The sequence below is a fragment of the Pristiophorus japonicus genome, chromosome 13 (genome assembly GCF_044704955.1).
Source record: "Pristiophorus japonicus isolate sPriJap1 chromosome 13, sPriJap1.hap1, whole genome shotgun sequence".
Classification (NCBI taxonomy): Eukaryota; Metazoa; Chordata; class Chondrichthyes; family Pristiophoridae; genus Pristiophorus; species Pristiophorus japonicus.
The window spans coordinates 89,976,717-89,993,722 of record NC_091989.1 but is presented as its reverse complement, the minus strand read 5'-3'; the positions used below and the strand labels follow the sequence as shown (position 1 = coordinate 89,993,722).

The 17,006-nt window shown below is 43.6% G+C and overlaps 1 protein-coding gene across 7 annotated transcripts in view; it reads right to left on the bottom strand.

Annotated features, from left to right (window-relative positions):
• Positions 1-17,006, bottom strand: part of cnot1 (CCR4-NOT transcription complex, subunit 1) — a 229,729-nt gene that overhangs the window by 55,347 nt on the left and 157,376 nt on the right. For all 7 annotated transcript variants that reach the window (XM_070897738.1, XM_070897741.1, XM_070897739.1 and 4 more), the window contains 2 exons: positions 14,434-14,550; positions 14,167-14,277 (listed from right to left, as the gene is read on the bottom strand). In XM_070897738.1, coding sequence (XP_070753839.1) covers positions 14,167-14,277; positions 14,434-14,550 — 228 coding nt within the window. The remainder of the gene's footprint in view (positions 1-14,166; positions 14,278-14,433; positions 14,551-17,006) is intronic.

The following is a 17,006-nucleotide window of genomic DNA, read 5'->3' as shown; positions in this document are numbered from 1 at the left end:
AATGGGCGGCTCTTTATTCTAAGATCATGCCCTCTTCTTCTCCCCCCATCAGTGAAAACATCCTCTCTGCATCCACCTTATCAAACCCCCTCAATCTTATACGTTTTGGTAAGATCATCTCTCATTCTTCTGAATTCCAATGAGTAAAGGCCCAACCTGCTCAACCTTTCCTCATAAATCAACTCTCTCAATTCCGGAATCAACTGAGTGAACCTTCTCTGAACTGCCTCCAAAGCAAATATACCCTTTTGTAAATATGGAAACCAAAACTGCACGCAGTATTCCAGGTGTGGCCTCACCAATACTCTGTATAACTATAGCAAGACTTCCCTGCTTTTATACTCCATCCCCTTTGCAATAAAGGCCAAGATTCCATTGGCCTTCCTAATCACTTGCTGTACCTGCATATTATCCTTTTGTGTTTCATGCACAAGTACCCCCAGGTCCCGTTGTACTGCAGCACTTTGCAACTTTTCTCCAGTTAAATAACGTGCTCTTTGATTTTTTTCTGAAAAAATGCATGACCTCGCACTTTCCAACATTATATTCCATTTGCCAAATTTTTGCCCACTCACTTAGCCTGTCTATGTCCTTTTGCAGATTTTGTGTGTCCTTCTCACACATTGCTTTTCCTCCCATCTTTGTATCGTCAGCAAACTTGGCCACGTTACACTCAGTCCCTTCTTCCAAGCCGTTAATATAGATTGCAAATAGTTGGGGTCCTAGCACGGATCTCTGCAGCACCCCACTAGTTACTGGTTGCCAACTCTAATTTTCTTCCATCACAAAATCAAACCTACTTCCATCTCTAATATTGCTTGCTTTTGCCTCTACTCTGGCCAATCTACTGCCAAAACCTTCCTCCATGCCTTTGTCACTAGCAGATTTGATTACCCCAATATTCCACTAGCTGGTCTGCCATCCTACATCCTCAAAGTCCAGCTCACCCAAAGCTCTACTGCCCATATCCTATCCAACAGAATCCTGCTCGCCCATCACCCCAACCACATTGACCAACAGTGGGTCTCTGCTTCCAACGGCAGAAATTTTAAAAATGTGCTCGCCTGTTTAAATCCCATGGCCTTTCCCCTGATTATCCCCGTGACCACTTCCAACAACAATCCCTCCTCACAAACTCGGTTCCTCTGACTGAAGCCCCCATGCATCTCCCATCCCTTTGTTACACACAAGTGCTGAAGGCATGGCTGGCAGCCCCACTCTCTGGAATTCCCTTCCTGAAGCCTTATCTCCCCTTCCTTTTTTTTTAAGGCCCTACTTAAAACTCACCTCATTGACCAATTGTTCAGCTGTTCTAATGTCCCTGTGGGTTGGCATTCGCTTTCTTCATGCCTCCGCAAAACACTCCATTCAGGTCACTACATACATGCAAGTTCTTGCACTAAATTGCTCAAAAGGTCATAGGAGCAGGAGGCCATTCGGCCCTTCGAGCCTGCTTTGCCATTCAGTAAGATAATGGCTGATCTTCAACCTCAACTCTACCTGCCCGCAGAATCCCTAAGTATCCAAGAATCTATTGATTTCTGTCGAATATATTCAAAGACCGAGTCTCCACAACCCTCCAGGGTACAGAATTCCAAAGATTCACAACCTCTTGAGTGAAGAAGTGACTCATCTCAGTCCTAAATGGCTGACCCCTTATTCTGAGACTGTGACCTCGAGTTCTAGACTCCCCAGCTAGGGGAAACATCCTCCCAGCATCTACCCGGTCAAGCTCTTTATGTCATTTGTTTCAATAAGATCACCTCTCATTCTTCTAAACTCTAGGGGGAAATATAGGCCTAGTCTACTCAATCTCTCTTCATAGGACAATCCCTTCATCCCAGGAGACAATCTGGTGAACCTTAGTTGCACTCCCTCCAAGGCAAGTATACCCTTTCTTAGATAAGGAGACCAAAACTGTGCACAGTACTCCAGGTGTGGTTTCACTAAGGCTCTATACAACTGTAGTAAGACTTCCCTACTCTTATGCTCCAATCCCTTTATAATAAAAGCTTACATACCATCTGCTTTCCTAATTGCTTGCTGTAACTGCATGTTAACTTTCTATGATTTGTATACAAGGCCACCAAGATCCCTCTGAATACCAAAGATATTTACTGCAGAATTAGACAGCACTCATAATTTTTCAGCCATTAGCTCCCATGGCATAGTCAGCATCACATTCACATCAATTATTTTTAAACCGGTGACAAGGAAGAAATGTTTTTTTTACCAGGTGAAATGCACAAATGTGTTTAATATCTTCGTAATATGAAGAAATGTTACAGCTTCAATGCTCTGCGCAGGGCTGCCAGCCCAGTGAGCCTGGCAGTACGATCCAAATCCAGTGCCACTGAAGGATTTTTTCTTCATTTGGTCCACTGCAGCACGTCAGGGATTACTGATAGTTGAAAAGTGACAGAGACCAGGACCACATCTCCCAAGTGTTACAAGGGGATTGGCTGCAGCACATTTCATTTGTAACAGATTCAGAACATTTTTAAACATACGGTTCAAATGGCTGGGAGGTCAGGAACAGGAAATGTAACAGGAGGCAAGTGTGCCAAATAAATACAATACTGTACACACAACATAAATGCATAAAGGTAGCCATCCAAGTCCTACAATGAATGCCCATGGACACACTACCACATTACCAACAGCCAATATGTTCACATGACTAGTTAACCTATTAAAACCAAGTGCCATACCAAGTTTCCTATCAAGAAACAATCATTGTGTGACAAAGACTAAATAGCTGGTGCCATGACTGGAGTTTCTTTTCATCAATTCCCTATTTTATTCAGTTTTGTTCGATATGACTTTTTTTTACTATCTATCTATTTTCTCTTCAATCATATCCATGGCTTGACAAAACCTGAACTTATTCTCAAAACCAACAATGCGCTGAGTAACCGGCTATAGAAACACAAAATAGCCACAAAGACCAGTAGGTGCACGTTTGATCCCTGGTTGGTACAGAATTAGCAGATTTCAGCCTGGACAGCAGTAGTGCATTACAATTGATCTCCCTGCCCCTGAAGTTAAATCCGGGATTTCCTGATCCTGATTGTTAGCCAGTGATCCTGGCCTGAAACAGCTCATGTATGGAGGATAGGATCAAGTTCAATTGTAATGCCCTCCAGCAACGAATGGCTTGCTGACACTCAATGCATATATTCACATATGAAGAATGGCCACTTGGGTAAGGTGCCGGCAACCCTTAGACCATACCCCAGCAAGAGCAAGCATGTTCAGGAGTGGACATAGAAAATTGTCAAAAAAGTGCTTCAATTAATCAGTCGCTGAACATAAAGCTGGTAAAACACCTACACAGTGCTCCTCAATGCACCCTGACCCCCCCCCCCCTCCCCCTCCCAATACTCTGCATATTTCCAGTTCCTACAACATATTCACAACCCAGGTCTCAAGTGGAAATATTCTATAGCCTATTGATACAGGCAATGCCTGCATATTCAAAATTTCTCCATCCAAAAGATGAAAATATGGTAGTATTTGACCTAAAGAGAGACACCGTGATTGGTGTACAAATATCATTGCCTGACAACACCCATCATCGGTGTGCTATATGGTGAAAGCATTTGAACTACAAAAACCGACGTGAATGTTTAGCAAGTGAACTTTGCAGCAACATGCTGCTCTTAGTCGCCTAAAAACACTGCCTGGCAAAAATAAACAACGCATTAAACTTCCTATTAACTGAATCAATTTCAGTAAGGGTTACTGAAGTGTTCTATTTGAATTCTGATTAAGAACCTGTATTCTGATGCAGTGCTATTTACAATACTCTGGAAGTTTGTACACTGATAATTAGAAATATACAATTGCAACGGCAATTCACCGACCATAACTCTAACTTTGCTGTGCACCTCGTGGCTTAATAATTACCCTTACCAACTACAACTTTTTCCAGTAGGTGGGTTCTGTTGCTGTCTCAAAAAAAAACTTACATTTTCTGAATTTCTGCTCCTTCAAATCTCAAAAGATTCAGTTAAATTTGTCAAACTGTGTTCAGACCTCTCCATTCTGGCACCAGTTAGAGTAATGACGTGGCAATTCAGCGATGAACGTAACGCTGTGCTATGACATTTGGCATCAATGTGACGTGTGATGGCATGGCACCAATCCAGTAATGCTGCCCATATCCCTTCCATCCTCACTCCATCTTGGCACTGAACTTCTTATCCCTGGGGACTTGAACCTGCGTCTACTTTTGCCGTGCAACACCACCTTATTTCTGTGCCCTCCTTATTCCCTTGGCCTCCAATGCCCTCCACAAACCTCACTCCTCACAGCCCTCCTCCCAACTCAACTCCTAACACGGTTACTTTACCCTCATCGCTCTACCCAATCCTGCAAACCTTTCCTGACCCAGCTGATAGTTATCCATCTTCCAGACAGTCAAATTCCCCAACATGCTCATCTCTCATCAGTCAGTCCCTCCAACGCTGTATTTAGCTTGCCTACACACACACACCACCCTGGTCAAAGTTACCAATATCCTGTGAGACTAATCACAAATTGCTGTCCCTCCTCAACTTCCGAGTCATCTTTTGTACTGTTCTCCATTTTCCTCCACCCGCTCTACTTGGCAATCCCTCTGTCTGTCCCAGTGCAATGCAGGCAATATTTCCTGAAAACACTTTCCCTTCTCAATCCTGTTTAGTCATCACCAGTGTGCCCTGGGACTGCCTGCTCCTCTCCTATTCATCATTTGCATGCTAACCCTCGGCAACATCACCAAGAACAAAATCAGCTTCCACGTTTGCCAAACATCCAATGACTCAAACACTGCTGTTGTACTTCCTAACTGCCATCAAGTCTTGGATGAGTCAATTTACTTCAGTTCAGCTTCAGCAGAATTCAACGTCATCCTTTTCACCCCCTTCCTAGCACCTTCATACCTCCACCAGATTCCCTCGACCTTCCCTCTTGCCAAATCCAATGGTGCATAACTAAGGCGTCCTGTATAACTAAGCATTTTGCCGCACATTTGTTCTGTTGCCAAATCATCTGCTTCTACCTCCAGAACGCTGCCCGCTTACGGCTACCATAGCTGGCACAGAAATTTACAGCACGGAAGGAGGCCATTCGGCCCATCGTGTCCACATCGGCCAACAAAAAGCTATCCAGCCTAATACCACTTTCCAGCTCTTGGTCCGTAGCTTGTAGGTTACGGCACTTCCAAGTGCACATCCAGGTACTTTTTAAATGTGATGAGAATTTCTGCCTCAACCACCCTTTCAGGCAGTGAGTTCCAGACCCCCACCACCCTCTGCGTGAAAAATATTCTCCTCAAATCCCCTCTAAACCTCTACCACTAAACCACTTTAAATTTATGCCCCCTGCTTGTTGACCTCTCTGCTAAGGGAAATAGATCCTTCCTATCCACTCTATCTGGGCCCCTCATAATTTTATACACCTCAATAAGGTCGCCTCTCAGCCTCCTCTGTCCAAAAGAAAACAAACATAGCCTATCCAATCTTTCCTCATAGCTAATATTCTCCAGTCCAGGCAACATCCTCGTAAATCTCCTCTGTACCCTCTCTAGTGCAATCACATCTTTCCTGTAATGTGGTGACCAAAACTGCACGCAGTACTCCGGCTGTGGCCTAACGAATGTTTTATACAGTTTAAGCATAACCTCCCCGCTCTTGTATTCTATGCCTCGGAAAATAAAGGCAAGTATCCCATATGCCTTCTTAATCACCTTATCTATCTGGCTTGCCACCTTCAGGGATCTGTGGACATGCACTCCAAGGTCCCTCTACACTTCTTAAGTGTCCTACTATTTATTGTGTATTCCCTTGCCTTGTTAGCCCTCCCCAAATGCATTAGCTCACACTTCTCAGAATTAAGTTCCATTTGCCACTGTTCTACCCACCTGACCAGTTCATTGATATTTTCCTGCAGTCTACAGCTTTCTTCATCAAACACACAGCCATTTTTGTATCATTTGAAAACTTCTTAATCATGGCCTCTACATTCAAAACTAAATCATTGATATATACCACAAAAAGCAAGGGACCCAGTACTGAGCCCTGCAAAACCCCACTGAAAACAGCCTTCTAGTCACAAAAACACCGATTGACCATTATCCTTTTCTTCCTGCCTCTGAGCCAATTTTGGATCCAACTTTGCCTTCGATCTCATGGGCTATTACTTTCGAGACCAGTCTGCCATGTGGGACCTTATCAAAAGCCTTGCTAATATCCATACACACTACATCAAACGCACTATTCTCATCGACCATCCTCATTACCTTACTTCCTCAAAAAATTCAATCAATTTAGTCAGACACGACCTTTTCTTAACAAATCCATGCCGACTGTCCTTGATTAATCCGTAACTTTCTAAATGAAGATTTATCCTGTCCCTCAGAATTTTTTCCAATAATTTTCCCACCATCGAGGTTAGGCTGACTGGCCTGTAATTACTCAGTCTATCCCTTTCTCCTTTTTTAAACAAAGGTACAATGTTAGCACTCCTCCAGCACCACACCTGTAGCCAGAGAGGATTGGAAAATGCCTCTGCTATTTTCTCTCTTGCTTCCCCCAACAACCTGGAATACATTTCATACAGGCCTGGGGATTTATCCACTTTCAAAGATGCTAAACCCCTTAATACTTCCCCTCTCTCTACGTTTATTTCATCTAATATTTCACATTCCTCCTCTGATTGCAACATCTGCATTGCCCCTCTCTTTTGTGAAAACAGATGCAAAGTATTCATTAAGAACCATACCCACGTCTTCCGCCTCCACACACAGATTATCTTTATCGTCTCTAATAATCCCTACTCTTTCTTTAGTTATCCTCTTGCTCCTAATATTTATAACACATTTTTGCGTTTTCCTTGATTTTACTTGCCAAACTTTTTCCATGCTCTTTTCTTTTTAATTTCACCCCTGCACTTTCTATACTTCTCTAGAGTTTCTGCAGTATTGAGCGCTCGGTATCTGTCATAAGCCTCCCTTTAATTCTTTATCCTACCCAGTATGCCCCATGACATCCAGAGGGCTCTAGATTTATTAGTCCCACTCTTTTTCTTTAAGGGAACATACTTGCTCTGAACCCTCAATCACCTCCTTGAATGCCTCCCACTGATTTACCATCAATTTTGGATCCAACTTGCCACTGGTTGTTTCTTATTTCGAAGAGGAGCAGGGGAGCTATCCTCGGTGTCCTGGCCAATATTTATCCCTCAATCAACATAACAAAAAAAAAATCTGGTCATTATCACATTGCTGTTTGTGTGAGCTTGCTGTGCACAAATTGGCTGCCGCACTTCCCACATTACATTACAACAGTGACTACACTTCAAAAGTACTTCATTGGCTGTAAAACACTTTGAGACATCTGGTGGTCGTGAAAGGTGCTATAGAAATGCAGGTCTTTCTTTTTCTCTCTTTCAAGTAGCTGTTTCCTGTCCACTTTGGGTAAATCACATCTCAGCTCAGTAAAATTGGCTTTCCCCCAATGGAGAACTTTTATTCCCCACTGATACCCCGTTACACCCGCCCAGCTTCATTTGGTTGTAATCTACCAAAATTCCCTGGATTCTGCAGAGATCCCAGTGGACTGGAAAACCGCAAATGTAATGCCCCTATTTAAGAAAGGAGGGAGACAGAATGCAGGAAACCATAGACCAGTTAGCCGAACATCAGTCATTGGGAAAATGCTGGAGTCCATCATTAAGGAAGTAGTAGCAGGATATTTCGAAAATCATGATTAAATCAAGCAGAAGTCAGCATGGTTTTATGAAAGGGAAATCATGTTTGACAAATTTGCTGGAGTTCTTTGAGGATGTAACAAGCAGAGTGGATAAAGAGGAACCGGTAGATGTCATGTATTTGAATTTCAAGAAAGTATTCGATAAAAGTGCCACATAAAACGTTACTGCACGGGGTTGGGGGTATTATATTAGCGTGGATAGAGGATTGGCTAACAGAAGAGAGAGAGACAGGATAAATGGGTCATTTTCAGCTTGGCAAACAGTAACTATTGGTGTGCCACAGGGATCAGTGCTGGGGCCTCAACTATTTACAAGCTATATTAATGATTTGGATGAAGGGACAGAGTGTAATGTAGCCAAGTTGGCTGCTAATACAAAGATGGGTAGGAAAGCAAGTTGTGAGGAGGACACAAAAAATCTGCAAAGAAATACAGTGAGTGTTCAAAAATTTGGCAGATAGAGTATAATGTGGGAAAGTGAGAGGTTATCCACTGGAGAAAAAAATAGAAAAGCAAATTATTTAAATGAGAAAAATTACAAAATGCTGCAGTACAGAGGGCCCAGGGAGGGCCCAGGGAGGTCACACTGGTGCATGAAACACAAAAAGTTAGTATGCAGGTACAGCAAGTAATCAGGAAGGCAAATGGAATGTTGGCCTTTATTGCAAGGGGGATAGAGTATAAAAGCAGGGAAGTCCTGCTACAACTGTACACAGTATTGGTGAGGCCACACCTAGAGTACTGCGTACAGGTTTGGTCTTATTTAAGGAGGGATATACTTGCATTGGAGGCAGTTCAGAGAAGATTCACTAGGTTGATTTCTGAGATGAAGGGTTTGACTTTTGAAGATAGGTTGAGTAGGTTGGGCCTATACTCATTGGAGTTTAAAGAATGAGGGGTGATCTTATTGAAACATAAAAGATACTGAGGGGGCTCGACAAGGTAGATGCAGAGAGGATGTTTCCACTCATGGGGAATCTAGAACTAGGGGGCATAGTTACAGAATAAGGTGTCGCCCATTTAAAACTGAGATAAGGAGGAATTTCTCAGAGGGTTGCAAATCTGTGGAATTCTCTGCCCCAGAGAGCTGTGGAGGCTGGGTCATTGAATATATTTAAGGCGGAGTTAGACAGATTTTTGAGCGATAAGGGAGTAAAGGGTTAATGGGGAGTGGGCAGGGAAGTGGAGCTGAGCCCATGATCAGATCAGCTATGATCGTATTGAATGGCAGAGCAGGCTCGAGGGGCCAAATGGCCTACTCCTGCTCCTATTTCTTATGTTCCCAAAAACTAAGTCCAGAACCACCCCCTCCTTTCTTGTTACGTACTGGCGAAAAAAGTTCTCCTGAATGCATTTTTAGGAATTCTGCACCCTCCATACCCTTCACACTAATTTTATCCCAGTTAATATTAGGGTAGTTGAAATCTCTTACTATTACTGCCCTATAGTTTAGGCACTTCAGATATTTGCCTACATATTTGCTCTTCTACCTCCCTCTGACTATTTGGGGGTCTACAGTACACTCCCAGCAGTGTGATCACTCTTTTTTGTTCTTCAGTTCAGCCCATATGATGATCCCTCTAACATATCATTCCTCCTCACAGCTGTAATTGTTTCATCAATACTGTGACCACCCCCCCTCCTTTTTTACTCCCCATCTCTATCCCATCTGAAAACCCTGTAACCAGGAATGTTGAGCTGCCATTCCTGCCCTTCTTTCAGCTATGTCTCAGCAATAGCTATATCATCCCACGTGTCTATCTCTACCCTCAGTTCATCTGCATTATTCCCTAGACTTCTTGCATTAAAGTATATACAGACCTCCAATCCGGCACCCTTGGGACCCGATCGGTGCCGGATCAGAGAATTGTCCGAACCACGTGAGGTCACGCCGACCCTAGCGTTGTCAGCAAAACACTAGACTTTCCGGGTACTGCTGAACACGCTGCCGACAACGACCCAGCCATGTTCTACGTATGCGCTGCACAGAAGCCTACTGCGATGCATTTCCCAGGCTCAGCTTCGGTGCCTCAGTCAGCAAACCACGCTCCTCGCTCCCTCTCCGCGCCGACCCGACCGAGAGAACACCGGAGGCAGCGGGGAGAAGAGGAGCAGCCAGCACGGGTCGCAACCTCCCCACCGGGAGTGATGCTGGATCAGAGATGTTGCCGGACCAGAGAGTCCCCGACTGGAGAGGTACAATCTGTACCATTTAGCACTGCTAACTCCCTTGTTGTCTATTTTCTAGCCTTTGCTTCGGCTGCCTTTCAAACTCGCTTTCTAATTTTCTGCCTTCCAATTCCAGCTTTGCTTCTCTCCTTTCTAAAACTACTCTCAGGTTCCCACTCCTCTGCCAAGCTAGTTCAAACCCTCCCCAACCCGAGAATATTGGTCCCGGCTCTGTTGAGGTGCAACCCGCCTGGCTTGTACAGGTCCCACTTCCCCCAGACACAGTCCCAATGTCTCAGGAATCTAAAGTCCTCCCTCCTGCACTATCCCTCCAGCCATACATTCATCCACTCTATCCTCCTATTTCTGTACTCACTAGCTCGTAATCTGGAGGTTACTACCTTTGAGGTCCTACTTTTTAAAATCACTCTCCTAGCTCCCTAAAATCTGCCTGCAGGATCTCATTCTTCTTTCTACCTACGGCGTTGGTACCGATATGGACAACGACCTCTGGCTGATCACCCTCAGAATGTCCTGCAGCCAGTGACAGCCTTGACCCTGGCACCAGGGAGACAATATACGATCCTGGAGTCGCGTCTGCGGCTGCAGTTCTGCTCCCCTAACTATTGAATCCCCGACCACAATTGCTCTTCTACTCTTCTAATGATTGAGATTCCCAGGGCACACTGGTGGTGACTAAACAGGATCAAGAGGAGAAACTGCTTTGAGGAAATATATTGCATGCATTGCACTGGACAAACAGATGGACTACCAAGAGGGGGGTGGAGGAAAATGGTGAACAGTACAATATGTGTGTGTGCGAGCGTGTGAGGGGGTGTATGTGTGCGCAAGCTAAATACAGCATTGGAGCGGTGAACGGTGAGCATGTTGTTAGATAGCAAGGACATATTCAAGGACCTTAGAGTAGGCTGTGCATTCAAGAGATAATTGGGTTGAAAGTGAGCTTTTCAAGGAAGTTGTCAATACCAATTTTGAAATTGGTAGGAAAAGTGGCAGCTGATGGTGAATTTGACTGGAAGATAATTTGATACAAATGAATGGCTTGCTAGGCCACTTCAGAGAGCAATTAAGAGTCAACCACGCTGGTGTGGGACTGGAGTCAGACTGGGTAAGGACAGATTTTCTTCCCTAAAGGACATTAGTGAACCAGTTGGGCTTTTACAATAATCACACAGCTTCAATGATTACTTTTGCTGATTAGCTTTTTATTGAAACTGAATTGAATTCTCAAACTTCCACGATGGGATTTTAACTCTCATTCCCTGGATTATTAACATAACCACGTTACCATATCCACTGTTTACATTGTTTCTCTTTATACTGCAAATCAATTTACATTTTATGCAGTAGAAATGGTGGCACCAGATGTTTAAAATCAAGTTCGAAAGCAGGAAGTTTTACCAGAAACCCCAAACTATATGGATTTTTAAAAAAAATTATGGTTTTTATTTTGAAGACCAGTATTCCAACATTGATCATGCTACTGTTTACCATCTCTCAGGCAGTAAACACAGTATACAAACAATGAAATTTATCAAAGGTGTCAAACACGTGTCATTGATTTGCAGCAAATGTATATTAAATGGAACAATTTTAAACAGCAGATCTGCAATGGCAATGCCCAGTTTATATCGTGAGAGAGAGAGCGAGAGCAAGATATGGTGGTGGGATTAGGAGAAAGAATGAATTTGATTGCTGGAGAGAATATGAAAACTACATCAGGAAATGGTGGGGTTGATTAGAGATGGGGACAAGGGAGAGACATAGAAAATAGGTGCAGGAGGAGGCCATTCGGCCCTTCGAGCCTGCACCACCATTCAATAAGATCATGGCTGATCATTCACCTCAGTACTCCTTTCCTGCTTTCTCTCCATACCCCTTGATCCCCTTAGCCGTAAGGGCCATATCTAACTCCCTCTTGAATACAGCCAATGAACGAGCATCAACAACACTCTGCGGCAGGGAATTCCACAGGTTAACAACTCTCTGAGTGAACAAGTTTCTCCTCACCTCAGTCCTAAATGGCCTACCCCTTATCCTTAGACTGTGACCCCGGTTCTGGACTTCCCCAACATCGGGAACATTCTATCCGCATCTAACCTGTCCCGTCCTGTCAGAATCTTATATGTTTCTATCAGATCCCCTTTCATCCTTCTAAACTCCAGTGTATAAAGGCCCAGTTGATCCAGTCTCTCCTCATATGTCAGTCCTGCCATCCCGGGAAGAGAGGCAGTGTTTAGAGGAGAGGGCGCGAAAGGGGTTAAACAAAAGATAGGGCGGAGGTGTGGATGGGTGAGGGGGGCACTGAGGAAGAGAAAGAATAAACTTGAGAACCAATGAGAATGTGAAAGCTGCATCAGTGGCCTGTTTGGCCAGGTGAGGCTAGATACACTCGATCATTTGGTGGCTTGAAAGAACAGCAACTGGCACATTGCTGCACCTGTTAAGCTGTCATCGGCAGTCTGTGTAGAAACCACATCAGGTGGCCACTGTCTGAATTTACTTTGTATTCCATTTTCCCTTCTTGCTCCTCTATTTCCTTTTATCATATAGCTCCAAAACTTAACAGATTTGTAACAGGAATTTTTCACACCCACAAAAACAACTCTATAAGAACTTCACTACACACCATTAATTTTATATTAAATGCTATTTCATTTGGCACATCTCTAAGGTAATTTGAACATTGGCCAATCTTCCAGTACACCTTGCCTTAATCTTCAAGGTTATTAAATAATACGGTAACGGGTGGAATAAAGGAATAAATTGGGAGAAAGCAAGTTCCTACTATAATTCCACAGTTTCTGATCTCAGCCACGCCATGTGGAGATACTACTTCACGGGAAGAAACATCAGTCAGGAGTCTGCTCATTTACATATAGACTACCCCCGACAATTGAAGGTCATTTACTTTTGCCAAAAAATTCATCTGAATTAGCCAGTAATTAATAATGTGGCTAATATGCCAACCTAGCAATGAGTCGATCATTTTAGCACTGATTGTTTAAAAGTAATGATGTGGGAGTGGGGTCGCATTAATAGTAACTCAGTAGCGTGCGACTGTGGCGATGATCAGTAAACGATGGACCACCTGCTCTGCCGACAACTCAGTCCTGTAATGCGACTGACCGTGCCAAATACAACGATAATGCCAAGGAATCCGTAGCCCTGTGGAAGGGAAGAATATGACGCCCTGACACGAGTCAGTAATTCAAATGAATTGACTCCACATTAAGAGTAGACTGTACTGCCATACTGCACTGAGAGGAGCCTGGTCCCCAATCTGTGCAAATGGTTCAGAAAGGAGTGCAAAAAGGAGACTCAAGGAAGCTAAATACATGGAGACTGCTGAAAAATTCCTACAACAAACCCCAGCTTCTGCAACTGAAATGGTAAATAGTGATCTTTCACTGCACTTTTTGGAGTAAGAGAATGCACAATGCAGATCAAGGCTGTAAAGATTTCATATCCAGATCCTGTCTATCTATAATAATGTCAGTTTTTGTCCGTTCTGGGGCAGGAGCACATGGTCCAGACTGAGTGACAGTTGCACCAACCAATGGGTGATCAAGGCCCATCCGGCCCCGCAACCAATCAGGACGGGGTGCGGTGGGTCTGCTCCAATGTAGATACAGCAGTGGATGCTGCAAGGCCAATGGGTACGGGAGGTGGGGCCTCCCCGGGTGTCTCAAGAGACACTGAAGGCTCGTGCGCCAATTAAGAGTCCTATAGACACAAACATGAATGCAGCACCTGCTGGAACCTCCACTGCCTCCTGTTAATGGGCTGAATTTCACAGTCCAAATGCATCGCTACACGAGCCTGCTATCAAGGACAGGCGTGGTATCGGAGCACATCGAGAAAGCTGCATAAACAGGCTGTGGCTTCTGCTCAGATCCCTAATCATCTTGCTGTCAGTAATGTAATCTGCTGCAGGGACTAGCATCCACAGTAGGCTGCAGTTCATGGGGGAGAAGAGTCTAGATAGCCGTGAGAAGCCACAATTATGGCAATGCACCGTCACCAAGTTCATAGGGAGCCAGTGCAAAACAAGGACTCATCTACCTATTGTCCACTTCACTCCATTCTCGTTACTACAAAACTTGCATGAGAATTTTATCAGAGCATTCTCAAGACCAATTCTTTTTTCCATGATCTGACTGGAGTCACTCCTCAGATTATTTAGCTGAACATAAAATATACACCAAAGATCGGAACTTACCATACTCCTAACGCTGGATTCTAAAACTTTGGCAACAAAAGGGACAACGTAGAGCATCTCTTGCTGACCTTTCACATAAGCTTCCAGCAGCAAAGATTTCACATCCAGATCCTGTGTACAATATTTTTAATAAAACACTGATTTTGGAACCATCAAGTCATCCGAAACACAATCAGCCTATTCAACATTCTGTTACAATTAAAGCTGTTCACCACCATAAAAAAATGGATGCAAACATTACTAAAGAGACAACATGGAGCCACTTACAATGTGCAAGATGGGTTTATTTTTGGCTAAGGTTATCATGCCTAACCAGTGGCCCAGGTTCTTCAACAGCGATCGGTCTGAAAAGTTTGCAGCAGCCTTGTCAGATGTCAGCAGTACCTAAAAAGGCCAAGAATAAAAGTGCTGAAGCGGGGCAACAACGGTCGAATACTACTCAATACTTAATGCTCAAGTTAAAATGACTAAATTTGGCTCTTGTTAGAGCAGTTCAATTCGCAAGTTAACTTGTCAAATGGCTTCTAGAAATGCATCATTTAGAACTGCTGGAAATCCGGTCACAGGAAAATGCTTTGCAAAATGCTACATTACAAATCGTGAAGCCATCAGGGAGGACATCATTGATTAACTCCTCTACAGTGCTATACAATGATAAAAGATCTTCAGTTTAACAAATCAATAAATATCAATTCACTATTAGAATTTATAAACTGTAGGTCTGCTTCAAATCATCTTGGCAAGAGTATGCACATCCTTATCTTGGTGATTTCCTACATGCAACTTTTCTATAATTAAGCCCTGTGAGTGAGCCACTGAATATTCAGAACAGGCAAGAGTTTGCACCAACAGACTGAAGGCTAGCTTGGAGAAAAATCAACCCAATCAATTCTGCCATTTATAAAACAGTCCACTCAACTTAATGCTCCAAAGCTCTGTTAATGACTCAGTGGGTAAATGCACTGCATGTTGTATTCCTGAGCCGTTTAAAAAAGGAGGCAGACAAAAAGCAGGAAACTATAGACCAGTTAGCCTAACATCTGTAGTTGGGAAATGTTGGGAGTTCATTATTAAAGAAGCAGTAGCAGGACATTTGGAAAAGCATAATTCAGTCAGGCAGAGTCAGCATGGATTTATGAAGGGGAAGTCATGTTTGACAAATTTGCTCGAATTATTTGAGGACATAACAAACAGGATGGATAAAGGGGAACAAGTGGATGTGGTGTATTTGGACTTGCAGAAGGCATTTGACAAGGTGCCACATAAAAGGTTACTGCACAAGATAAAAGTTCACGGGGTTGGGGGCAATATATTAGCATTGATAGAGGATTGGTTAACTAACAGAACACAGAGTCGGAATAAATGGTTCATTCTCGGGTTAGCAATCAGTAACTAGTAGAGTGCAGCAGGGATCAGTGCTGGGACCCCAACTATTCACAATCTATATTAACGACTTGGATGAAGGGACCGAGTGTAACGTAACAAAGTTTGCTGACAATACAAGAGTGGGAGGGGAAAAGCAATATATGAGGAGCACAAAAAAAACCTGTAAAAGGACATAGACAGGCTAAGTGAGTGGGCAAAAATTTGGCAAATGGAGTATAATGTTGGAAAGTGTGAGGTTATGCACTTTGGCAGAAAAAAAAATCAAAGCGCAAGTTATTATTTAAATGGAGAAAGATTGCAAAGTGCTGCAGTACAGCGGGACCTGGGGGTACTTGTGTGTGAAACACAAAAGGTTAGCATGCAAGTACAGCAAGTGATCAGGAAGGCCAATGGAATCTTGGCCTTTATTGCAAAGGGGATGGAGTATAAAAGCAGGGAAGTCTTGCTACAGTTATACAGGGCGAGACCTGGAATACTGCGTGCAGTTTTGGTTTCCATATTTACAAAAGGATATACTTGCTTTGGAGGCAGTTCAGAGAAGGTTCACTAGGTTGATTCCAGAGATGAGGGGGTTGACTTATGAGGAAAGGTTGAGGAGATTGGGCCTCTACTCATTGGAATTCAGAAGAATGAGAGGTGATCTTATCAAAACATATAAGATTATGAGGGGGCTTGACAAGGTGGATGCAGAGAGGATGTTTCCACTGATAGGGGAGACTAGAACTAGGGGGCATAATCTTAGAATAAGGGGCCGCCCATTTAAAACTGAGATGAGGAGGAATTTCTTCTCAGAGGGTTGTAAATCTGTGGAATTCGCTGCCTCAGAGAGCTGTGGAAGCTGGGTCATTGAATAAGTTTAAGACAGAAATAGACAGTTTCTTAACCGATGAGTCCATGATTGGATCAGCCATGATTGTATTAAATGGTGCAGTAGGCTTGAGGGGCCGTATGGCTACTCCTGCTCCTATTTCTTAGGTTATGTTCACACAAGAAGCTCCCAGCTTCAACCCCTAGGTCTGCAGTAAGGTAGCCAGTTCCAGCAAAATTAGCTCAACTGTCCTGGGATGGGAAGGTGAAAAATCAGCTAGAGCCCCACTTCTGATCACTCAATGGAACATAAAATGGAGGGGCCTTTACTACTGCTGAGGCTCACAAATGGGAGAATGGCCGCTTGGATTGAGTTACTTGAGAGCTGCCAGTGTGCCCATGAATCTGCACCACAACAATAGTTAGCACTTTCAGGATTGAAGAGGGTTGGTTGAAAAAAAAAACAAGCGTGCAGTTATTTCTAAAAGAAAATGAAAAAAAAAAGTGGGGTTGGAAGCTGACCGAATTGCACTCCGATTCGGATTTTGGGTGTTGGTGGGGAAGAGAACGAAGGGGTTCCCCACTTCTATTGTCTATCAGTGACCAAGGCCACAAAGTGCACGAGCGGATGTCAACTGAGAACAGGA